At 42.2% G+C, this 25,733-nt stretch overlaps 1 protein-coding gene across 3 annotated transcripts in view; it reads left to right on the top strand.

The window, feature by feature from the left end:
- The window catches only part of LOC310951521 (protein bicaudal D homolog 2-like), a 43,789-nt gene that overhangs the window by 1,848 nt on the left and 16,208 nt on the right, over positions 1-25,733 (top strand). For all 3 annotated transcript variants that reach the window (XR_014593336.1, XM_083919785.1, XM_083919786.1), the window contains exons 2-3: positions 15,842-16,054; positions 24,709-24,861. Coding sequence is in view for 2 of the 3 variants with exons in the window: in XM_083919785.1 (XP_083775911.1) it covers positions 15,842-16,054; positions 24,709-24,861 (366 nt within the window). In the remaining variant the exon portion in view is untranslated. The remainder of the gene's footprint in view (positions 1-15,841; positions 16,055-24,708; positions 24,862-25,733) is intronic.

Below are 25,733 nucleotides of genomic sequence, written 5' to 3' on the forward strand. Positions count from 1 at the left end.
ATGTTTTCAGCTTTCTGCTTTTCCCTCTTCTCTGTCCCTCTTCCAGTGACCCTCTTTCTAGTCATTGTTATTGTCTTTGGCAAGAAGGGTTTGCTCTGCCACAGAGGAATGACAGCAAAATAGCTCTGACTAGAAAAAACAAACTGGACGAATGTTTTTAAAAGAGTAACCATGGCAGTAAACTAAAACAAATAGAGAGGAGCAGAGACATTTGAGAAGACTTTTCTTGTTTTTTGAAAATATACTACTTAAAGTCTTGTTCAACAAGAAGCTCTCATTGTGAGTTTGGTTGGACTCCTAGATTAAACTGTGCCCAATCTTTCTTTCTGAGCACAAACATCCATCCGTGTGGGCAATAAACTTAAAGTTTGCTCAAAGCTGTGGCAGAGATTCTTTTGCCTCAGGTTTGGGTTATACTGGTTGTAGATCACTGATCAGGTCGTAACCATAGCCATGTTCCTTTATCCTTTTACCCAACTCCCAGCCCAGCCTCTGTATGAAGGGCAGAATTGATGCTATCACAAGGGATATACAAACACATTCTTCTGACGTCCCTCTCCACTTCCTCTTTATTGTTTGTAGAAGAACAGTAGATAGTGGGTAGCAAACACAAGATAAGCGACTGTCACAACCAGGGCTAAAATGAAAGCTTATCTCAGTGTTGGGTTTTCACTTAAAATCCAAACATATTATTCAAGATATCACTGCAACCGTGAAAAGACAAATGTCATATTTATCAGCCCCGGTCTTCCCTGGTTGCACTGATTTATGAAATGTTTTGAAGTAGGTAGGTCAAACTGACCAGTGCTGCTTTGTCTGCAGCTGTTACACAAGTATAAAATACAGTTATTTCTTTGGTCAGGAATAAATGCCACGTTCTCTTTTGTACACAACTACTATTTACACTGATTGCAGCAATGTTTGGATGTCCCTTCACTTTTCGAGGACTTGAACAGACTGCAATAGATTGTCTGGGAGATTTACAAAGTAGCTCAACACTGGATCCTCTACAGTGACCCCCAAACCTGTCCTCACTTACTGGTATGCACAAACACGACATGTGTATGTGTATTCAGAAGCCCAGAAACCACTCTTTTGTCTCATGCTGGATGTAAACAGCAAATCAGAAATCATCTGGACAGTGAGCAAACGTTCCCTGCCATTTAACCAATCCTCACCGTCTCACTCACCCTTGGGCAGGACTCTTGTATTCACATTGAAACACACCCCCACATGCACACTATTCTTGAGGCAGGAAGATGGAGGAATTTCTGTGCTCTACTGTTGCTTAGTAACGGCACAGCTCTGTGCCTTAATTTGAGCAGCTGTGCTGCCTTTTCAGCAGGTGCTGCCTCCTGAGTGTGTTGGTTGGTGACTACTTAGGGATGATCTCTGTGTTAGAATAGTACATATGCTAATTTGCTGGAAGTAACCATGTATTGGTTAATGGCATTCATAGGCTGTTCCTCTCTTTTCTCTGATGTACAATAGGTAATATAGTTGTATGTATATATTGTGGTCGTTGACATACTTCACTTCATAACCCTCCAACCATAACATTATTCTCCAACAATCATTTGCGTGTTCACTGGCCTTTGTCACTAGGGATAGACTGCTATCTATATGTTGATGTCTTGATGTGGATTCTTATCCATCGTCTCTCTCATTCACTCCACTGAAAAGGTGTCCCTGTATTGAGTGGTATTCGCCATTTTCTTGTAGCCCACTGGCAGAGTTTACAGCATACTAGCTTAGCAAAGAGATCCATTTGCATACAATGTATATACAGTATATCATACAGTATAGTGAATGTGAGTCACTTGGCCCATAGTCTCGCATTGCCAGACGATTCTCCAGCACTGGAGTATTATAGTCTGGCAAAATGACAGTGGAGATTGCAGAAAGAGGTTCAGTTGACTGATCAAGCATTTCTTTGTGATTATGCAACATCTCCTCAAGGATGTTGGACAAAGAGTACATTATAGCTTAAGTCAACAGCTGATTTGTACACAATACGCTGCTCCCTCTTCAAACAGTGCTCTGATTGAAGCACCCTTGCATATCATAGCTTCTAAGTGAAGATATGATAAAGCTATGTGGACCTTTCCCAGTTATCATGCCGATTGCAGAGTAGAGTCTCAGTCACAAGGCAAAGTAGATAATGACATTATACTTCACTCTAGCAGCGTAACAGCGGAAGGTGGCGTTCCCTCAGCTGTTGTTGATATCCTTCTGTTAAGCCACTCACAGGTGACATCACGTGCCACACCTCAAAGAGATTGAACACAGTTGGCCACAAAGACTTGTTCTTTCTTTTCCACAGACAGTGACACTTTAATAAAGCCCTGTGCTCCACGGGTCATTCAGTCACACACAGACCCCATTCCTGCCCTGCAAAACTCCTATCGGTGTAGTGGCAGCTGTGTACTACGTTGTGGAATTCAACCAGACAGTCAGAACCCTAAAAAGTAAAAACCTGCATCCTCTGTGCTTGGCTAGCTGAGCCTTTTGTGTGTTTGAGCCAACTGGGGTTAACGGGTCTTGGGTGTCACAGATGAAGAGAGGGTTAAATGCCAGCAGAACACAGTGTATGACAAAGGAGAGTGAGAGAGGCGTCCCATTGTGGTAACATTTGAAAGGATTGGGTACTTTTGTCCCTTTTGAAATGGCAGATCACTAAAGGATATTTCCCAATGTCCTTAAACAAAGATATCTGGTGTGACTCTAAGCTCTTCTCTGGTGTTAAATGGGTTGGATGCTGATTGGATGTCAGTAGAAAATACAAGGACACAAAACCCATCTGGTCCCTTATATATATATATATATATATATATATATATATATATATATATATATATATATATATATATATATATATGAGTCATAAATAAAGTCTGTCTCTCTTTTCTCTGTTACTTCAGACAATCTTGTATTTTATCACAATCTGTATAGCTCATTCAATTCACTGAACTCAGCCACTGTTTTATTTCAGTCTGTGTGTGTGTTCAATTATGTTTTTGCCTTTATATGTGACCTATCATATGCTAAACCTTTTAGCAGTGTTTGGAGTATTCTTTTATCCATAATATCTTTTGCTGGAGAGCAAGTCTGCAGTTAAGGGGTAATCTTTTCTAAATGGCACTAAATAAAGTCCTAAATCCCCTACCCTCTGGGCCTAAGAGGATGAATCCCAGCCGCTATGCACAGGGCTTACGGAGGTCTGGAAGTATGCCAGGCCCTGTCACACTTGGCAGCCCTGCCGTAGCCAGGTAGGTTCTTTTTGGGCTAAGGCTGGGCAAAGGCTGTCTTGAGAAACTGCCCTGTTGTCCCTGTCCTGGCCCAGTAGCCTACTCCAGTAGCTGCCACACCTAGAAGAAATATGTTCTCTGAGAGCTCTCAGGTCTGGAACTCTTCTATATGAATCTCATCATCAATAAGGACGTGCAAATTAATGCAAAGACCACCCACACAATAATTTTGTGAAGAAATGCCCACTGCGAAACTGTATAATGTTTCCAGAAAGGCTGGTCTATCCACAAGATCCACTCACATAGACTAATGTTGCCTTGTGTATCAGAGCAGGACCACCATATGGTATTGCAAAGTAATGAAAGAATCATTCTGCCCAGTTTTAGGTAAAATGGCCCGCTGCTAATCTGTAATGATTTTAAAGGCTTTTGTCCTCAACTTTGACTGTCAGCACCTATCTGCAGTTCAAGTAGAGGCCGCATTTACTCTGGCATATTGGTGGAACAATGTTTGAGTGTTACAAGTCTCAGTGGGTGAATTGTTTGGGCTGCGTGGAATGTTTTTGGTTTAATGTGTAAAGAGTAGAGATTTTGTCGAGTGTGTTTTATGTAAACCATTAATTTGTAAAGTCCTGTGGTGTGGAAGAAACATGACTGATGGTCTTCAATGAAACTTTCATGAAGTTTCTCCCCAAGCCTCTTACAGTAGAATCTGTCATGTATTATCCAATTTTGTTTGCTTCATCAGGTCACATTCAGAGACAATTTAGCAGCAATAGAGTGGTTTTATTTTGAGTATTTACTGTGCTTAAACCCCATATTGCAAAACCTAAAGTAACATGGTTAAAGTTATACCTTTTGAAAAACCTGAGGGTATAAAGATTTATTTAAAACATTCACAGAAGTCAAAATTGCATGAAGAGAAGCTGTATGGCAGCCCAGCAGGGTCATGATTCTACTAGTGTAATCCAATTACTGAAGACCAGGGCCAGATCAGTCGGGAGACCAAGCTAAAAGCAAAGGAGGATGAGGTCATAGTAATGGCTGTATGCCTCCGACAATACAACAGGGTCCACTCAGGCATTAGGCCAGTCTCCAGTTTCCCTTCTCCTACACTGCAATGATTATAAAGTATTCTGAACAAAGATGCCAGTGTGCATGCACGTGACTGAGCTAGATGTGCGTATGTGTGTTTGAGAAATACAATGGCTACTTATGCCTTCTCCAACATGTCCAGTTGTCTTTATTGTGTCATTTCATTGCATCTCTTGCGTCCCAGTCTCTACTTTCACCAACTGATTAAATCTAAACCAAATCCTTGCTCTACTTTTATCACTACAAATAGCCTATTTTTTATTATGTATTATTTTTGTATTAAGTGGTTAAAAATGATTATTTGTGGATTTTATCTTAATGGTCATGGTCTTTGTTGGGAAAAAACACTAGCCTGCATGTTAGGTAAGTTTGCTCCACAGTAATACTACCTCTCTGTATAGATTTTCAGTAACTCAAGTTACTATGTGACGTAATGTCTCAGATAGACAGAGCCACAGAATTTCCCATAGAAACATGTAGTCTGGTTAGTTCAAGGTAGGGTCATATTTATATGTATTGAGACACAAGTGTCTTATATAAACACATGAATCAGCTAGTCATGTGGGTAGAGTACAAGTTTGTTTTGAACCCCGCCTGCATCATTTTTTTTCAAGTGTGTGTGCTGTATCATATTGCCCACATATATTCCTTATCTTTTGTCCCACAGAATCCTAGCAACATGAGTTACACAGAATGACACCGTAATATAAAACATGCTCCTTTATGACTTTGAATGTGGGTTTCCCTTGACCATAAGGCCTCTTACTGAGTCGAGGCAAAGCTTTGCTCCATCAAATCTTTCTTCTTCCTTCTATTGGAATTAAGTCAGAACCCGCATCCCCTGCTCCCTGCTCTGCATCCTGTTTACTTGTGAGGAGTCCGGCTTTTTATAGCAGATAGGAAGTGTGTGAATTATGACTCTGTATAAATCCGGATATCTTTTTAGTTGATCAGAGGAAATGACCACATGAGGTTCATCAGGCAAGTCACTTCTTTTACCTCTGTTCAACGAGGAATAAGTCTCAGCATTACTTTCTTTCTATAATGAGAAGAATGCTGCTTTTCCTTACAGCGTTCTGGCCATTTCCACAGCAAAAGAACCTGGAACTGACATTCAGTAGCTGTAGTCACCTATCTTTAGAGCTGTCGGTTGTTTTGTGTTTTTTTCCATATATGTAGGTGTTCAAAATAAGTGCTGAATCAAATAAAGTGTACTTGGTAATAAGAATACTTAACTATCACCCCAGATGCATTTGGGACTTTTTAAACTGGTTAGAGGTGAATTTCGATCTATAATCTAATCTTAACACACGTAGCAAGAGATCATGTAGGTTGATGTGACCCTCTGAAATCAGAAGTCCACATTTGTGGGACACTTTCCTGGGCTTTGACACCCGAAGAGTATATTGAGCTTTTGTATGAATGTATGTCCAGAGAAACAAAAGACATAACATGGGGGTGTAACACTCCATGCTTATTAGCATATATGAATAAGAAGGAATACGCTTGTGGTTGCTATAAGTGGACAGATGGTGGGTGCCCCGTCCTCACCCCTAGATATACACACAGATGCACACATATCTAAAGGTTATGACTTGTCCCACCCATATCCTGCAACTAAAGAGAAGTTTTGTTGTGCAGTTTGTCCCTGGGTGTTCTTTAGTTTGTTACAGTACATCTAAAAAGCTCAAGGATAAGATGTGAACAGAAGGCATTCTCTGTTTACATGAGTACATTCTGGCACACCCCTCTCTGGCTCCTCTTAAATTCCACATAGTTCACTCATCTCAATTATCTTCCCAGTAGTGCTTCCTATCTCACCTAAATTAAGGGGCAGATTCTGAAAACATCTACTTGTCTTAATAAGTAGGCTATCTATTTCAACAGTAGCAAACGCCAATTTCAAAAGGGTTGTCCCTTTGCCCCAGGGCTTCTTTTCGCTTCAACACCACGGTGCAATCATAGAAAAGCAACGTGTCATTCTCTCCACACTCCCCGCCACCATCCTTCTCTCTTTCTTCCCCAGGCTCCTATTGTAAATAGGCTAGTGGGTCTGGGTCCCTCTGTCTCAGTGCACTCTGTCTCCCGTACCAGAGTCTCATAGAGCCAAGGCTTTGAAACCCCCAGGCATAGAAGAACAGGGGAGAGAGAGGGTGGAATTGGTAAATAGGGTAAAAGGGAGGGGAGATAGGAAGACAAAGTTGTATAGTAAGGCAGGGGGTTGCCTGTACAGCAATAACAACATTAGAGTTTGGGCCCAGAGAGAGCGATAAGAGGAGGGGTTTTAATTTTAATGTGCCAGTCTCTCAGGGGTTCTTGAGAAATGAGGAGAGCAGGCAGAGAAAAGGAGAGAGGTTTGGATGGGAGGGGCACCGGGCAATGCCTGTGTTTCCTGTGGGAACAAGCTTGCTCCCTTTTTTTAAATGGGAGAAGAATAAGAGTCCCTCTATCAGCTGGCTTAATGAATTTAAAGTGCTGGGACTTTAAATAGAGTTTTTTTTCTATCTCTTTTTTGGACAAACACAGCTTAATAATTATGTATTTCATGAAAGAGCGTTTCCAGCATTTGTTTAGGACTTAAGGGCATTGTGTTAGGGTAAGGCTTATCTTTCATCTCTCGTCATTATTTTTACTTGAATGATCTGTTGTAAGAGAGATGCATAGGTATTGTAGAGTTGACAACTTTTTGTTTTTCAAGAACTTAATAACATAAACAATCTGTCGGCTGTATGCATGCACTGTTTCCTATTTAACCTCCAGTACTTCATTTGCAAACACACTATTATGTGCACAGTGGGGGTGAGGCTACTGAGCCCCCAAGTCATTCTTTACAAACTGACATGGGCTCATATGGTAGCCTCGACCCAAGATTTAAGCTCCCTGGTAGAGAGCATGCGCACAAACACACACACACACACACACACCCACACACCCACGCACACACGCACACACACACACACACACACACACACACACACACACACACACAGTCACATACAGGACTTAATCACTGCAAATGGGGAAAGGAGGTCAATAGTCCCTGTCTAGCCGGGAGCAAAGGCAGGACTTGCCCCAGAGACCGTCTCCTGGGTTTGGGAGGGTGAATAGAGAGATAGCAGAGGGGAGTTGGGGACATCACAGGGATTGGAAATTAACTTTATCCTCGTTTGTGAGTGGAGGAAAATTTGATCAGTGATGAATAGTTGCATTCATGTGGCAACATTTGAGGCACCTTAGATGGAAAACCATGGGTTTCTCCAATCCCTCCCCCATCCTGTCAATGCTTCACTCTGATTGATTAGAAATGTCTAGGCACTAATGGATGAGTCTAGGATGATGAGGGGAAATGCATTAGGGTCTCATATACAGATCATGGTTTGATCAAAAAGTCTCCACTAACCCTGAACCAATACACAAGCACATAGATTCAATGTCTTTTTCACCTTCCCCCATATTTCTGCAAACCTGACCTCGGACTTTGGAAGAAAATGTAATCACGCGTTTGTGGGTGTGTGTGGACGTCTGAGTTCACAAATCTATGCATGTGTATGTTTATATGTGTGCCTGGCTGTGGTCCAGCTTTTGCCCCAGCTGCTCCCCTCCTCCGCCATTTATGTCATTTATAGCGAGGGGCTGTTCAGCTGTTGAGGTCATACGTAAAGGCTCCACAGAGGGCAGTTTCTTTTGGGAAATATGCTGAAATACACACTAAAAAGAGATTCAGTCTAATGAACTGCTTGTTCACTATGGTGTAGGCATGGCCAGACAGCAAAGAGAAAAAACAAGAATACTTCAAAGCAAGAAGACCAGCGAGCTCTTTGTGCAAACAAATCTCAAATTGGAATGGCATGGGACATGGGTGCTGTTGCCAGAGGAAAAGGGAGGAGAGCAAGCTGTGCAAGGCTGAGCTCCCAAAACCGCCATCTGTGTCGGTGCCCTGTCTCTAGTGACCGCCTCTCGCTCTGTCACTGTAATTGGCATAGTAACCATAACGACGCCTGTTCCCCTGGGGTGCAGGCGCGTGGACCTGTGATATCTCATCCAGCCACAGTGTCAGGCGGAAAGGGGAGTCGACAGGCTGACTACTTAAGGCAGACTCTGATAATGCTCTTTGCATTGCAAATGATTGAGGTTGTGAATGAGCTGGCGTTGGTATACAACGTCACTGTGATATGCACAGTGATAAAGAACTAAGACTCCAGCTCAACTGTCAATATGGTGGTGCAGTATATCAGACCTATTTAATCTCTGCTCTCCCTTGAGACACTGGCTTTTTCCTCCATTCTGTAGCAGATTTAGAGGCTGAACAATAGGCCCAATAAACTACCGGGGATAAACAGATGCTTCCTTGTCATTTATTTACCGCTAAGATTAAATGCTGAAGACAAAACTAGAGTTTACAGCCTTGAGGTCCATCTATCTCATTGCACAAGAGACAACGGACCATTTTTCATAGCGTCATAGAGAGAAACAAAAACAGTAACTCAAGGCAAGACAAACCATCTCAGAAAACGCTTAACCCCATCGAAATGTGCTTTTTCTGTAAATGATAGTGGTTTGTTTTTAGGCTTAGCTAGTATTTCACTCATAAGTGGCATGCAAATGATCTTTCTCATTATGCTACCTATTCCATAGCATGTAAAAGCTGCCTTCGTCTTATATATCATATATACTGAAAGCTAAATCAACTGTGCTTAGACTCTTTAGCTCACTGCCAGAGGCATAATGACTGTTTTTACCCTGTAATAAAACAGGAGTCAGTCCACAGCATAGCACCTTCAGGCTAACACAGACATTATAATAGCAGTGGGGAGCTTGATTGGCCTCTCTTAACAGGTGTTTCACGTTTGTGTATTTTCTCAAAGCTCCTGATTTTTTAGACGTGTAATGAATATACTGTAGATGAGCAGCATGTTTGAACTTGAGGCCTGATCTGACCAAAGGCTGACGTCGCACTGAGTCTTTGATGCTGACTTCAGATTAGTAGTCAGTGTGAAGTCAGAATAAAATATGAAATCTAGTTTTCCCCAGCCAGATCTGATGAAAGCACTAACCAGCTCTTAATCATTGGAGCCTGATGTAAGCAGCGGACATGTATGCAGAGATGTTATATCACAGTTCCTGCGGCACAATTAGACCATCCTGATATTTATTTATTCTTTATGGTTGAGGAGAGTGACTTCTTCAGCGAGCCGTGTAAAGGGCCTCATGAGTCTGATTAGTGCATCACTTGTACGCAGAGACTTGTATGTGCATGTACATGTGTTTAGGTGCATGTGTGTATCTTCTCCTGATAGCTCCATACCCTCTAGTCTTCTCTCTTTCTCTGCTCTGCAACTCAGGAGATCCAAAATCTGGCACAGCTTTGTGGTTGTTTTTTTAGGAGGTTCACGCCCTTCTCATCTCATGATGGGAGTATATAATTCAGCCAGTCCACTTGAGGCTAAATCAGTCCTTTTTTAAGGAAATATGTGTCTGGTAAACTCAGATGTGGTTATGTTTCTCTAACCTCTGCTTTCTCACAGTCTCTGTAGTGTATTCCTTGCCTTTGGCATGCAGTGCGTTGCCTGTACGTGTTGACAAGATGAGTTGCACACAGTGTTGGTGGAGGCTTTGAACACTCACCTCTTCCTCCTTTATCTCAGAAGGGAGAGCAAGCCTCAACACAGCAACACCAGGTGCTGCAGCATGACTGACTGCAGGGCACACTGGGAACATTGGAGATTGTGTGTGTGTGTGTAATTGTCAAGGCCTATGTGTGAATAATAACCCAACAGCTCTTTGCTATGCAGTGAATCAATACGTCTCTGTGCCAGGCAACAGTTAAAATTTCCGCCTCCCTCATTTGCATTTCTCTCACCCTCTTTTTTCCCTCTCCTTTTCTTGGCACATATAACACCTCATATACTGTATATCTGACTGTTAAATATGACAGTTTCTTCTCCCTGCTTGAAAGGTCCAATTTTAGAGTTGCTGTTATGATAAGAAACTGTTAATCAAGTAAGAAGTGGAGAACACAAACCAGTAGAGAGTTGTCAAGAGATGAAAGCAAATGTCTGTTTTTTGTTTCAATTTCTATCCCTCTGAGTGAAGAGTAAAGTCTGAAGTAAATAATTAGCTTCTCTGTTACTCATTACAGCAAGTGTCATTGGCTTTGGCATTACATGCACTAATCAGCAACAGTGCTGTCAGTAAATTGAGTTAACTAAAACATGCATACACTGCCACGTGACTTGGTTTGCATTACTCGCCGAACCATGTTATACAGAATGCAGAAAAATGGCGAGCTATTTATGTTCTAAAGAAACAAATGCAAGTGTAGAATAGTGGGTCATATGTGTTGTAGGAAGCCACTCTTCAGATCTTTATTATAATCAGTTGATAATGGACAGCTAAATATAGAATCAACACACACCTCGAAGCAATCTGTCCTATCTGCACATAGTGGCCTGTGAGCAGAGATAGAGAGACGGAGAAAAAGAGGGTAGGGAGCATGTCTCTGTTTATTATCATCACTAACTGCGACTCCACGTGAGCTGTGATTCACGAGGCAGAAGTCTCCATTCACCGTGTTTTTTTTTCTTATTCCTGCTCCACCTCTCCTCCTCTGCAATCGCCTACAGTGACAACTCTAACACTGGCCAGTCTTCAGTGTTGCTGGAACACTGCTTTGGCATCCATTGCAACCCTGACTCTCTCACCATCTGTATGACTAACTAAATCGATCTAAAGGGCATAGCATTACGTTGTTCAGCATTCATCACGGGCTGTCTTTGTCATAGCACAAGAATGCTGCTGTAGAGACTCAAAATCTCGGCTCAGCATCGTCCCACTCTAGCCCACAGGTCTCGTATCACATTTCTGCATATGGAGGTTGTATCGTATCGTCTAGTATTGCACAGTAGGCATGCCCTGCTGCGACCTATCTGGCATCATCTAGTGAGATTAACGTCTCAGCATTATGCCTCCAAATCAGGGTTTGGATAAGGGGAGGCCATCTCACTGACTTTTTTATTCTGTCTTGTTATATTTAAAGAGAACATATCATGCTCATTTTCAGGTTCATACTTGTATTTTGGGTTTCCATGAGAACATGCTATATTGTCCAAAAAAATAGTTTTTCTGCCTGTCTGAATATACCTGATTTCATCCTGAAATGCTCTGTTTTAGTGAACTAGCGTCACATTAATCCCATCCCCCCAAAAAAAGCCCAGTCTGCGCTGATTGGTCGGTGTTCCCAGGTCTTTCGCACCTGTGTTCCCAGCATCTCTGTACCAGGTTGTGTGCAAGTCTCTGTGGATAGTGTTTTAACATGGTATTTATATGGCACCTCCACCTGCTTTTATATATTTTTTAAAATACATGTACATCTCTCCTTTTTTTCAATATGGGACCTTTTTAAATGTGGGCCTTTTCCCCACAGTATGCAGATGTGAATGTATTTTCTATGGCTATGCCAGAAGATATTTGGCGGACTCCATTTCTTTTTATTCTTATTTTCTTTTGCTTTTCACTGCCACTGACATGTTTACTGGCAGTCTTTATGGGTCTGGGATTCCATACTCTCCCCTAGGTTTTGTCTTAATGTTTGAGTTTTGTATGTCTTTTATTTAATTTCTGTCTTATCTTGAGGGCATACGATATAAACCAATAGAAAAATACAACATGGTCACTGGGTGTACAGCTGAGCAAAGGATATAGATAACTTCTTTGGTTAGCTTCTTTAAATCTGGCTCAGCGACAAAGAAGCTGTCAGACTCCCTTCTCTGTCTTATCCTGTTTCTCCATTTCTGTCTGCCTTTCCTCCTGCAGCAAGCTTTATTTTCCAATTATATCCAAGCTGTGAGAGCAAAGGGAGCTAAATGGAAACTTTAACAATGAGATGAATATGGCTGGACCAGAGATAAAAGAATCAGATCCAGATCCAAAGAGTTTCCTAATTGGATTTTGGTGTGAAGGCAAGTTTTTTTTTGAGAGAGTTCTCACTCATATTGATTGAAATACTCCTGGGTTGTGCGTGCGTGCGTGCGTGCGTGCGTGCGTGCGTGCGTGCGTGCGTGCATGCGTGTGTGTGTGAACTTGAATGCACCCAGTGTTTTTCAGTCTGCAGTAGTCATTTCTATACATCTCTACCTACTCCCTATTCTCACTTGATGCCAGAAACCGAAAATAGAATTTCAGATTTGGTTTACTTGAGCTCCACAGGGCCTCTGAGACCCGCAGTATCGATCTGTTTGTTACCTGCCAGAGACCTAAAGCCCATCTCCCTTGTGCTCTCGACTCAAAGATCAAAGAAACATTCGCTGGATGGTTCTGAGTGGGGAAAACCGCAGTGAACTCTGCGACCTATATTCTCTCTGCTTTAAGATCCTACACCATGTAAGGTGTTGAACATTAGCAGCAGGGCTGTAGGCTCCAAAACCTGGTGTTTAGCATTCCCCCTCTATTACTGAACAGGAAACACACAACAAAAATATATGATTGGCCATTGAGTCATGATTTGTCTCACCTTCTAATTGGTGGACTTTGCCTCTGAAGGCTGTGTCTTTGGTCCAATTAGAGGACAATACAGCGATTATAACGTGTTCCAGCATGCTTTGGACACAAACACACAAGCAGCTATGCTGTTGTAGCAACATTTGTTTTGCTGAAAGATAAACCTTCAAAAAGGGAAATCAGTGTTTTGATATAGGCATTACCCTAAAAATTCAGGCATAGCAACGACATCCTTCCTTAAGTTAGTCTGCATTCTTGCACCCACACAAGATTCTTTATTTATCCCTTTTTAAAGTTCCCATGTGTTAATCACATGACTATGGTAGTCAGATCCTCTATTCTGGCGTTAACAATGGGGAAGTAAGAGCGAAGATAATTCAAAGAGAAAAATAACGAAGATCAGAGGTGACTCATTTAATTTTATCAATCATCCTCAATCACATGACTTCTTTGAGCACAGTGATTATGCACTTTGATCTCCACATGGCAGCCCACAGTATAAAGTCCAGCTCAGCAGGGTGTCTTAACCTCAGCCCATCATGCATGCACTCATCTGGAATCAAATATTTTGTTCCGCAGAGGGTTAAATCTCTTGAATTATTGACTTTTCCTTATGTAGCGTCATAATGTAAGCCATAGCCTTCTGTGAGGAAATCCAGCCCAGGCAGCATGCTAATGACTAAAGACCTGCCTTTGATTAGCTTTACAAGAGATTAATAACCCATGCATGCTCACATCCCCGATTTAAAAAAAACTGCAACATATGGCAAGCTAAAGATGAATTATAAATTGGGTGGGCAGCTCTTCACAGGATTACAGGCTTGGTCGCGTGCGTCCCCAATTTACCCTCCCCTAAAAGTCGTCTAAACCCACACTTGGGGAGTTGAGATTAAAGGCCTGGGGTCAGTAGGGTTTTGGCTATCGGCTCTACTTTATGTTTGAAGGACCAGCCTCTAAGATTGGATTGATTGGAGTCCCTTCGATATCTGTCATACTCCCTCTCAAGATTATAATGATGGGATTCCCCTGGTTTCTGATTGGGTTAATCCTGTCTATTGTAATTACTTTCTCATCAGATACAGTCTCCTGCTGATTGATGACATGATTTTTGGGGAGGAGGGAGGTGGTAGGGAATGTATGAGGAGAGTTATTTTACAGAAACTCTTATCTAGAGTTATTGACATTAGCTATTTATTGACAGACACTTTGACTGTAAATAAATATCCATATGAACCTTGGGTATAAGATTTCAAAGCACCTCCCAGTGGTTAGGGCACAATTATTACTTAATATTGTTTGTGTAGCAGTTCTTTTTTTAATGAATAGATTCTTTTTTTTTTGGTTCATGAAATGTTAAAAAATTATGTAAAATGTACATTACAATTCCCTTAAACCTTACACGATGTCTCAAAATTGCTTTCTTTCATGATCAAAAGTCCAAGATATATAGTTTACTATCACATAGGATGAAGAACAGCAACAAATCATCACAATTCAGAGGCTTAAGCTAGACAACATTTAGCATTTTTACTTGGATAAAATAATGTTAATCTTTATCTTTGTAAATGCCAATCACTAAAAATAAAAACTCTTGTGAAATTCTTTATTTCATTGGCACAATCATGTGTGCGCTAATATGCAGTTTTCCACAGATCAGGTTCCTCATATTATTGCTAAAGTTAGCACCATTTCAAACTGCTGTTGCATCTAAATAAAGCATATTGCTTCTCAGCATGAGGGTTTATCTGTTCTTCCTTGCTATCTCCCTGTTTGGATCGTCATCTTCCCTGGAATGTGACAGATATTGTAGACACCCTGCACGAGACGTGATGTCACACACATCTGTAACCCACTGAAATAGTTTCAATACTGCAAGTAGCCCAGTTCGAGTAATGCAAATTTTCCTTACTCTGAAGGAATTACCGGGATTAATACAATACGCAGTAAAACAGAAAATCCTGCAGCAGCCAGTCACGTGCAGATGTAAGGGGGTAGCAGGTCAGAGAGGAGAGAGAGTGCACTGCAGCTGCAAAGAAGGTCAGATTGAGTGCCTCAGGTGATTTTAGATTACTGCCTGCACTCGAGCTGCGAGATCAGAATTTCCATCAGATCGCTGGTGGTTAAAGGATTGGAAATGAAATCTGTAATCAGGGGGATGATTATTTGAGAAGGCGGAAAGTAGCCTAACCTAGATTATGCTGCAGTAAAGGTCTCTCTCTTTCTCTCTCTCTGTTCCTCTCTGTTCGTCTCTCTGTTAATATTTTGCTGCCTTGCACGCATTAACAAATTAAGGTCAAAGTTACGGCAGCACTATTTATAGTGACACAGAATATCTTTCATATTTCATGGTCAAACTACACGACTGACTTCAGCCTTTTAACTGAGAATATCCCCCTACAGAAAACCTTAGCCTATATGTCTTTCATAGTTATTTAATCTTCATGAATTTCATCCCCTTCGGACAATCCGTAAAAATCTAATAATATCTGCTGACCTGTCTCTACTCTGCTATGATCTCCTAAGGTATTAAGAGCATTAGAATACAGGCCTCTCATGATCACCCAGACACTAGTCCATTTGCTCTACTTTGCCTGTTTGGTTTTCCCATCTGTGGAGTCACTGCAGAGCACGTGCAAGGGAGGCCAATGCCCTGCGGGTAGGGGGGGGAGATGGGGGAGCGAGGGGGAAGACGGGATGATGCGGCCCAGATGGAGCCTAACTTATTATCTCTACGGGGCAACGGCAGGATTTTTGGAGGTTTTTGTGTCTCGGCCCTCATATGAGATTAACTTTAAAATGGCTGAATAACAGAGCAAACTTTTGTCAGTTACAATCCTAAAACTGCATTAACCAGGGTGATGCTTCATCCCCATGATTTAAATATATACCTCAAGTTTGGACACTTAATAATATTATTAATGAATTTACAACCAATACTCCCTTATTTCTTAACACTATAGCCTCTAAACATCAGCTCTTTTCCTCCTTTACTGTGTCTTCAGGCTTTTGGACAAGCATACTACAACCACAGGAAGGTGGCAGCAGATGGGGAGAGCCGCGAGGAGTCTCTTATCCAGGAGTCGGCCTGTAAGGAGGCCTACTACGAGCAGAGGGTCCTGGAACTGCAGACCGAGCTCCGGCAGGCACGAAACATCCTAACCAATACCCAGTCTGAGAATGAACGCCTGATCACCATCTCACAGGACATGAGAGAGGTAAGAGTCGGGAATACACAACCAGAATTTTAACAGAATTATTGCTGGTTTTCGGTCAGCTGGTATCATAGGGCGTCGTCAATGCACACTGCACACATGATGAAACATTTACACAAGAGGACTGGTTAAAGTCACTTCAAAGAATATTACTGTTCATCAGAAAACACTGGCTGGATCATAGTGGGGTTTTTTCCTGCGTCGATGCTTCTGAGTTGAAGCAAAGGCTAATGTCGACTCTTGTTTGCCTGCAGCTATTGGAAACAACGGGTGTGTTTGTTGATGTTACTTTATCCGTCTTGTAGTTGCAGAAGAAAACAACTTCTTCTACACAGGGCTGATCAACATCCAGCCCTGTGTAGTTGAACCCAGGAGGAAACCTTTTAAGGAGTGCAAAGAAAGTTTCACATGAAGAGGAAGATTAGTTGGCTCTAGTGCAAGATGGAGTGCTGCATAATTACTGCACCTACATTCATTCCCCTTTCAATATTGCTGCCCAAACCTGTATTATAATGGGTGTAATTACAAAATCAACAATTGGTACGTTTTTGACATGCGAAGACAAGACTAAACCAGGCTGATTAAAGCAACACCTAGCCTTCAAGCCTAATGTGATGTCCTCCACGCCTGTTGTGATGCAGGGTAGAGTGATAATTTACGATAAAGGGAAAACTCTAAAGCCATGGGAAACATGCTCTGTTTCAAAATGTTGCATGAATAAATAAGCAATTAATATAATCTTTTTTTTGTTTGTTTTGTGAACTGTTGAATGACAAATGTACCTAACCAGTTAACCCAGCTGTGGTGTTAGCAACATGTGTCATTAAAAACCTCAAACAAGCCCTTTAGCAACCTTCTGTAAGCTGAAGTCTATTTTGCTGGAGCATGACCAAGCCCTTTAATCGGAGCATACCCATTTACACATTCCATCAAACATTTTCAAATTCTACTCTCTTAAGCTTCCCTAACTATCATAATACTAACCTTTATTGTCTGCGTCCCACTTTGGACAATGTCCGACCTCTTAACTGCCTCTATTTACATATACTCACAGCTAATTGACCTCATTAGAAGAGACAGGAGTGCAGTGCAGAGCGTGGGTTGTGTGTCTTTGCCAATGGCCATGCATGTGTTTCATGTGTTGGAGCTGGTGATGAAAAGATTAAATGAACAGGACAGCAGTACAAGTTGAAATTGCACTGGGTGAGAGATGCACAGAGCTTTGAAGAACCCTGTTTGACACAAAGACAGGGAGACATAAAAGGTTGAACAGAAATAAACCGAGTTTTGACAGGAGGGAAGCGCCTCAGCTTCAGAACAGTTTCTTTGGTCCACGCTCTCTTGACAGTTAGGTTAAGGCCAGAGTAATAAAAAGGGGAGATATTTTCAAAGTTGTTGTATCATATTTGTATTTTGTGCATGTATTCTTTGGTTCCAATAGCAGTTTACTACAATTGCATTGCTCCCCACCGATCCACCAGTAAAACTCAATTCCAAGACAGTTTAAGGACCCCAGCATGCAGAAATATTCAAATACACAATCTTAGAATTGTCAACACATTTGTGCTGCAAGAGAAATTTTCATGTTCTTTTCATCAAACTGCATGGGCTTTTCATAGATTGGGCATGTCTGTAAAGGGGAGAGTTGTGGGTACCCACCAAATCTGTTTTCATTATCTTGAGGTGAGAGGTCAAGCGACCCCTTCATATATAACCATGCCCATTTTTCCCTCATCTACCTTTTGGAGTGTCATTTAGCCCCCTTCCTGCCAAGCTGCTATAATGCTCTCACTGTGTGGGACTCAAACCCATCAGTATTCCAAATCTTCCCATGTTTGTGCAGAGCAGATTTAACTGAGTCCTCTGTTTTGCAGGTCAAGTAGGTAGTTCCAGTGTAATTGCGAGGCAGGCGAGTTAAAGAGGGTCTTCCCTCCGGAGTGAGTCTTAAGTCTTTGGCAGGCAGCTGCAGTTTTCTGGGAATCACTGCTTAAGACAGATATCAGCAGCGTTTCTTGCTGAGATTAGTGAAAAAGACTTAAAAATGGCATGTCCCTCAAAACGACTTAAGTTCCGTAAAGCTCCAAATTCCACCGTAATTAGGTCAGCTGCTGCTCAGCTCTGCAACTAAGTTGGTATAAGTTGGGCATAATTGAAGCCAGATGTTTTTGAAACCGAACACAAGTTACCATGTATGAAATGTTACCTCCCGCAGTCATTCAGGACTCAACTTGAACATTGTTACTTTCTGCAAAGATAATTTGCTTCTGAAATCTCCCACCTAAGGTTGTTTACGTTGTATGTATTTCTTATAAAATTTGAGAGATAAAGGAATACAGAATTTCTTGAATATGATCTACAGCTTTGTAACTGGTGTTGCACTGGTGGTCTGCATGATGGCCTTTCTGCAGGTGCCATTCCCATTGATAACGCACAATGCAGCACCATGGGCCAGCTCTAATTGGCTAGATAAAGGAGGCTGGAGTGTAAATTTCCTCATGTATGGGAGATAATGACACCCTTCTAATGGTACTTGTGTGGGTGCTAGGAGGAATGTGTGTGGCAGGCAAATGGAGGGAGCCTGGGCACTGACGTTGGCATTGTGACCAAAACTGACTGGACTGAAAGAGGCTTTTGTCTCCTGGTTTTCAAATTAGCCCAAAAGCTCAGGCAGGGATAGAAGGGGGGTGCCAATAGGAGATGATGAGAATGGTAGAGAAAGAAAAGTAGGCCTAAAATCCGTTAGAGAAGGAGAAAGGCTTAATGAGAGTAAATTCAGCACCAGTGGTGGACAGTGCTACTTTTGGCTAATCACATGCAGTCAGGAGGTTGATGATTAAATTACTCAATTTAAGCATGGAATGCAGAGACAGTTGGGCTGTAACTGTTGCCTTTTGTGTTTGGTTGAAAGTGAGTTTTTTTTTCTCCTGCTGTATATCTACAAGTTTCCTCTGTAAAGTTCAGATGTATTTAGCTTTCATGACATCAGTACAGGCTTACAAAATGTAATTTCACTGTGTGTTGTCCACAAATCAGTCACTGGATAATGTTGTCATTGCACCATTCCCCGGATCTGGAAGCTTTGCCCATGTTCAATGGCTTTTATCTCTTTACAGGTCTGCTCATTCACAACCGTTTTAGTTGCAGCATTTCAGCTGCATGGTACTGACATCACATTCAAACCTCCCAGGCTGGCTTCCATGCCAAAGACTCGAATGTTGGCCCCAAGCACTGATAAGACATGTTTCACTGCTACACTCCAGTCTACAGGATTAAACCTCCACAAAGAGCCAGTACCATTGTGAGGAGGCGCACTTTAATAGGCATGACTTCATTAAATTCAATCTCATGTCTTGAGAGGAATGTGCCTACAGTGATGGCTGCCATTATCCTCACTGAATGAGGATTCCCATTGCTCGGCTCTAAGAAAAACGCGGAGAAATGTTATCAATGCGGCTCAGTCTATCGTTACACACCAGTCACACTCATAAAATATTCAATGCGTTTCCACCTCAGCCTCAGCGCACATCCCAAGTGCTTGCAGTACTTCCTTTCAGCATTTGCATCAGTCAGGATGCTGCATTGACGCTGTTATTGCTCAACATCCATTTAAGAAGAACTGTCAACCTGAAATGATTAACATGGTCACAGACACATAAATTACGTTGTTGTGCCCTTTGTCAATCACCATAATGTGGGGGCCATTCAAATGTTAAACAGGATTGTTTCTTCTACCTCATGGTCCACAAACGCGGTCGATGGAATTGTCAGACATTAGGCTTTCCCCTTGATTTAAGTGCTGTTTCAAATAGCTGGATTAAACACCTGACAGAGAAATGGTGGAGGGGGGTTATATGCATTGATGGGGTGTGTTTAAAAGGTCAGAGGAGGGCGAAAGTTTAAAGCTTATTTATTGAGAGGAAGGCCATCGTTGTTATTGCAATCACAGAAAATGAGATTGCAAGGCTACGGCTACAAGGACCGGGCAGTGGCTAGGTCTTCTGTTGAGCAGATGGACATGAGAGCAGTATTCCAGTTGGCAGGGCAGCACCAACGCTTTACCTTGATTATTGAAAGGTCAGAGTTGAGTGGTAAAAGGGATAAAAGGAAGGATGCTATGTGTTCCCTGGTGTTATCCTCTGACGTGGGGCTAATGTAATAGGACTCCTTTAGGGCTCTGGGGTGTTGATGTCGACCGCCTTAGTATTTCTTGTGACATTAAAGCCAAGACAGATCACCTGCTGTCATGTGCTTGTTGGAGGGGGTGGGCCAACAGAGAGAGGGTTGAAAAATTGGCCTTAAAAGAAAAAAAGACTCACTGAGATGGGAGAATTATAACAGGAAGAGGTGTGAAACTCATGCTACTTGACTTTCCATTTTTGCATCGGCAATTGCTACTTCTGCTGTCACGAGTGACCCACAAGCAACTCTAAAGCCTCCAGATGTTGTCTGGGTTATCCGGCCACAGCACCTAACATCACCTAATCTATCTCCTGCTTCAGCTAGCTGCCTGATGACTGGCATGTCTCACAGATTGATGGCTATTTTTAGTCCTTCAGAGGAGTGCGCCTCTCAAATACATTTAGAAGATGCGCCATTGATCCCTAATGATGTTTGTCTTTTGGTATCAGCATTAAGGAAGCTCTGAAAGTGTGTTGATCTTGATTTAAGCCCCTGGCTCACTGCACCAAAGAGGTTTTCCATGCCGGATCAATGGATCCCAATAAGCCAACAGACAGCCCTACACATTCACTTCAGCTAATGGGTGTAAACATGCTCACATGCACATTTCTGCACTTTCGCCCAAATGACCTCAAAATCAAGCAGGCACACTTTCTCCCTGTGGGCTTTTCAACAGTCGCGCTGGGCAAAGTACCATCAGCCACGCACTCACAAGGTTCCTTTCATTTTTAAGGTTTTAATTGTCTCATTGAAAAGTGCAACCTTGAATGTGGCTTCTCTCTGTAATGGAGTCTGGGTAGGCTGAATAGAATGACAATTGCTTGCAGCAAAGAGGATAAAAGCAGATCTGCTTTCAGCCACATTCATGACTCTGACAGTAGCAATAGGCCCTTGAGCTTCATCATTCCTTTGCTCTGTCTAACCCTATACTGGGGGGGTTGTGTTGTGGTCCATCTGTGATTAATCTATCGTCTCTGCTGAAGGTAATCCTGGAACTTGGTAGAGTTAGATTTAACTTGGGCTGACGTGACCTTGACATGCTTCAGAGCCTACAGGACATATAAAGGCTTTTTTCTCATTAGCTCACTAAAGACCAAAAGAAATTCAATATCACCAGAGATCTGCAACCAGAAGTGAACATGGCTGTCCCTGTACTTCCTTTTTATCGGATAGATAGATATTATGGAACTAAAGCTCTGTGGGTCTAAGGAATTCAACTGTGACTGATACATGGCCTCTAAAAGCACACTGACACGCAGAGTAGAGAGGGGAGATGTGGGTTGGAAAAATGAGAGCAGGAATGTTGGTGAAATGGCAAAATTGAGGTCAGTGTTATTGGAAAGAGAAGCCAAGAAAGGAAGTTTAAAAAAAGTCATATTGACCTGCACTTGGTGTCATACCATCTGGGAAGCCCTCTGCACTTTGTAGAAACAGTAATTTGGTGGAAGAAATCCAGTGCATGTGCATTGTACTGAAGTGCAAAGAGGGCTGGATGGAGAGTGAAATTGAGGTCAACGGAGTGAGAGTGCAGGAGAGAAGAGAAAAAGAAGATATCCAGCCTGTCTGTGCTATTATATCAATAATACAGTCTTGTGACATCTGGGAGTCTGGGCAGCCCTTTCAAGGAAACCAACCCAGCGGGTTAAAAGCTAGTAAATATGGATTTGCATCAAAACCATATTTACAAAGTTCTCTAGAGTTATTAAGACCAGCGCTAAGCCTTTAACAAAGCATTAAACATTCCCAATCTACACTTGAGTTAAGCCTGCAACTTTGCCACCGTGGCTCACTAAGTGATAGAGCTCTTTCCCGTAGAAGTAGAGGTTGTAGAGGCTCAAACACATTGAGAAATTACTCCGAGCTTTAGTGAGATTTAAGCAGGCTCAGCCCCACTGTGCTGTCAAAAGCAGTTTAATGGTGGAAAGATAGCTTTAGAGTTGAAAATGAGAGAGTTCATTCAGTGCAGTCTGAAGACGCTCTGACCCACAGAAATGTGTGCTCTTGTGACATTTTGCAGCACTGACCTAGAAAAAGAATTACTTGGTTTAATCATGCATACACACATGCATGCACTAGTCCTCATTATGCTTTTAAACTTCTAATATAATGTAGTGACAGCAGGCAGGGGGGTGATCACTATCCACACATAGGCCAATGCTCATGAAAAGCTTCCCACTGACATGCTCTCTATTTGCGACACCTCAGATGGCCTTCAAAACACCACACCGCAGTATCTAACCAGCCACACTCACACCACGCATACATTATCACAATATGTCACAAGCATTCCCAGGAGAGGTGTGTGCTCCTTAGATTAAATGTTACTCATACTTTAAAGCAGGGACGCACATGGCCACTGCAAACCCAATCAGCTTCTGTCAGGGAACAAACACACACACACACACACACACACAGAGTCTCTGAGGGCTCAATATCGCAGGGGATGTGGAAGCAAGGTGAAAGGTCAAAGCCCCTGGTATGCATTGTAATCAGATTGGTGTAGGGTTATAATCAGGTTCAGTTGTGGCCCGTATTCATCAGGACCAAACAGCACTGACCCTCCAGCTGAGGCACACAACCCTGGCCAGGAAAAGACCTGGCCAACCAGCTGGCACAGCTTTGTTGAGTTAAAAACAAGAGATTACTCCAGCAGCATGGTAAATATGCTGACAGTCTCGATAAAATAATTGTGTATATACTATGTAGTTTGATACTCCAACACTGACTACGAGAGTATCTGAACCTATTAATTGTTTGACTAATTCCAGCTTCTTCTTTTTTTTTCGTTTTTGCTTTATTTTACTTCTCTCTCAGAAGTCAGGGGCCACTACGTAGAGGCTTAGTAGTAGGACTGATCTATATTGTAAGCTCATGCATAATTCAGTAATGCACAACATCAGGGCTTTCGTACAGCAAACACCCACGCTCATTAAACATGCGTAAAAAAAACCCGGATGAATATTAATGCAACTTCAAACGTCAGTGGCAACCCAGCTCCGCAGATATTGATTATTTATTACAACGAGCATGTACTTTTAATCAACGGAGATTCAGCAACATAATGTTTATCAATGAATTTCTCTCTCAAAGCCAAATAAGTGAGTGAAATCAAATCACGAGTAACAAAAACATTTTTTTTTTTTGCATGACAGTCTCTTGAGTCACATTAGTTATGTTTGGGGACCCCAGCAACTCCGAGCTAAAATTACTGTTTTTATAAACGGAGTTTTGAGGCTTTGACGAGAACTTTGAACAACTTTAGTTCCCCCCGCATAAAGTTAAACCGGGATATCTGTCTGCTAGATAAAGCGGTGAAAAATGTTCTTAAAGGTATGTTTTTTAAGTGGCTAAATTATCAGTATCAGTCTTAAGGTAGTGGTGACATGAGAAAGTCTGCAAAGAGAACGCCTCTCGGGATTGATTTCCTGTGATCATTGAAATGATCCGAGAGTAGGGCTTGTGATGTGGCCACATGGTGATTGTGTTAGAGGAAGGGGCCACCTGGCAGGGATTGGGAGGCTAATTGTCCCTCTGGTGTTGGGTTATCTCTGCCCACTCTCCCGGAGGAAAGACACATACACACACACAAATCCTAACTGCACTGTAGATACAGAGACACTTTATGTGTGCGTGCCATCAATTCATGCAGACATGAAGCACTGCATCCACCTGCACACACCTATTTAACCTAGTTACATGCTTGGACGGAGGGTTAAACACGACGATAGACGAGGTAGTAGGGACACAGTGGGGCTTGTCGGATCCTTGAGTTTGTGTCAGTCTACAAGTCGGGGAAGGGTACGTCTTTTACCTCTCGGACCTTTATATTATTAATAATGCCTTTCCTGAGCAGTAGATTACAAACACGAGTGGTAGATTCTAACTGACACACACATTCAAAATATTAGCACATATTAAATGAAAATATCCAGAATATTTAGATTTTTAATTTCAAGATGAAATTCTGACACTTTTTGCAAAATGTCCAATTTCTACAGTTTATGCTGATTAGTCCTTGTATCCTCCACAGAGAGCCAAGCCTGATCTAACTCTTTAGACCATTGCAGTGCTTCCCGACTATTGAATGCCAGTCACAATGAGAGAGATAAGTAGGCTTCAGTGTCTATGGTGCCATCAGAGCTGGCCATGAAAGTATTAGGAGCTGGCAGACAGGCACACTTGTGGCCCACTGCCCAGAGAGAGACACCTGGCACCTCCCTCTCAGACACAAACAGGCACACACACACACACACATGCACAGAGGACGGGTTTAGCCCCTATGGTTTAGCCAGATGGGAGCCCTTTCTTATCTAGCAAGATTTAGAGTGTTAAAGAGCCAAAGTGACGCTAACGGTTACACTAACGCAACTATATCCAATCAATCGGCATCTCTCCCACACTCACTCAAACAAGATTGAAATAGTGGTCACTGACAGCTCTTCTCCTTGTCCCTCTGTCTATCTCGTTTGGCCCTACAGAGCAGCCAGATGGTGGAGCTCCAGAGGAATCAGCTGCGTGACGACATCAAGGAGTACAAGTTCCGGGAGGCTCGTCTGCTGCAGGACTACACCGAGCTGGAGGAGGAGAACATCTCGCTGCAGAAGCAGGTCTCCATGCTCAAACAGAGCCAGGTGAGGATGGAGCAATGCTGCAATGTTATTTTCTGACTGTTTCCCGGCCGTTATGTTCTAAAGAACAAATAAATAACCATCAAATACTCCATAGATGGTGGAGACAGACATTATTATTACATTAAACATGCATCTGTAAATACTGTGCAGCAGTAAATGTGGTGCAGTAAGACAAAACCTAAGGTTTCTTTTTTTCCAACATGCTATTTAAGATTAAACTGACAGACATACAGGTTTACCGCTGCCACCACCGGCAGCCCTTGTCCCGGCATGTTCCTTTTAATACACCAGTTGACTTATTTGCCTAATCTTCACCGGCCTTTAGACCGTAGTATAAGTACTGACAACAATCGGCCGAAGGATCCAAATAGTTCTTATTATTGTTTTTCTGGGGACTGGTGGAAAAGCAGCTTATGTTTAGCTTAATTAAACTGGAAATGTCAGGCATCTTGTCCAAATACTTCTTCTACATCTTAGTAGCCCTACAGGCCCTCCACCTCCCTCTCATCATCTGTCTCCTCCTTGTACTGATTAGACTGCCCAAAGAAGCATGCCCGCATTAAAATTCAGATTTAATTACGATAATAAAAACATCCACTGATGAGACAGTACAGAGATAAGCAGCTGCCCTCTGGTTGTAAGTGTTTGACAGACTCTTCAACAGCTATCATTCTTCAGACAGAGATTCAACCACTTCATGGTAGAAAACGCACTTCCTGGGTTTAGTCAAATGAGTGAGGAAAGAAATTCCCTTCGCTCATCTGCAAACATAAAAACAGAGCTGAATTTCCAAGTAGGATATATCCATTTGATGTTTGCCTTAATGCTTGAGCTGTTAATGTTCTCCATATGTCCTTGTCATCTTGGATTAT

The sequence above is a fragment of the Echiichthys vipera genome (genome assembly GCF_963691815.1).
Source record: "Echiichthys vipera genome assembly, chromosome: 9".
NCBI classification, from domain to species: Eukaryota; Metazoa; Chordata; class Actinopteri; order Perciformes; family Trachinidae; genus Echiichthys; species Echiichthys vipera.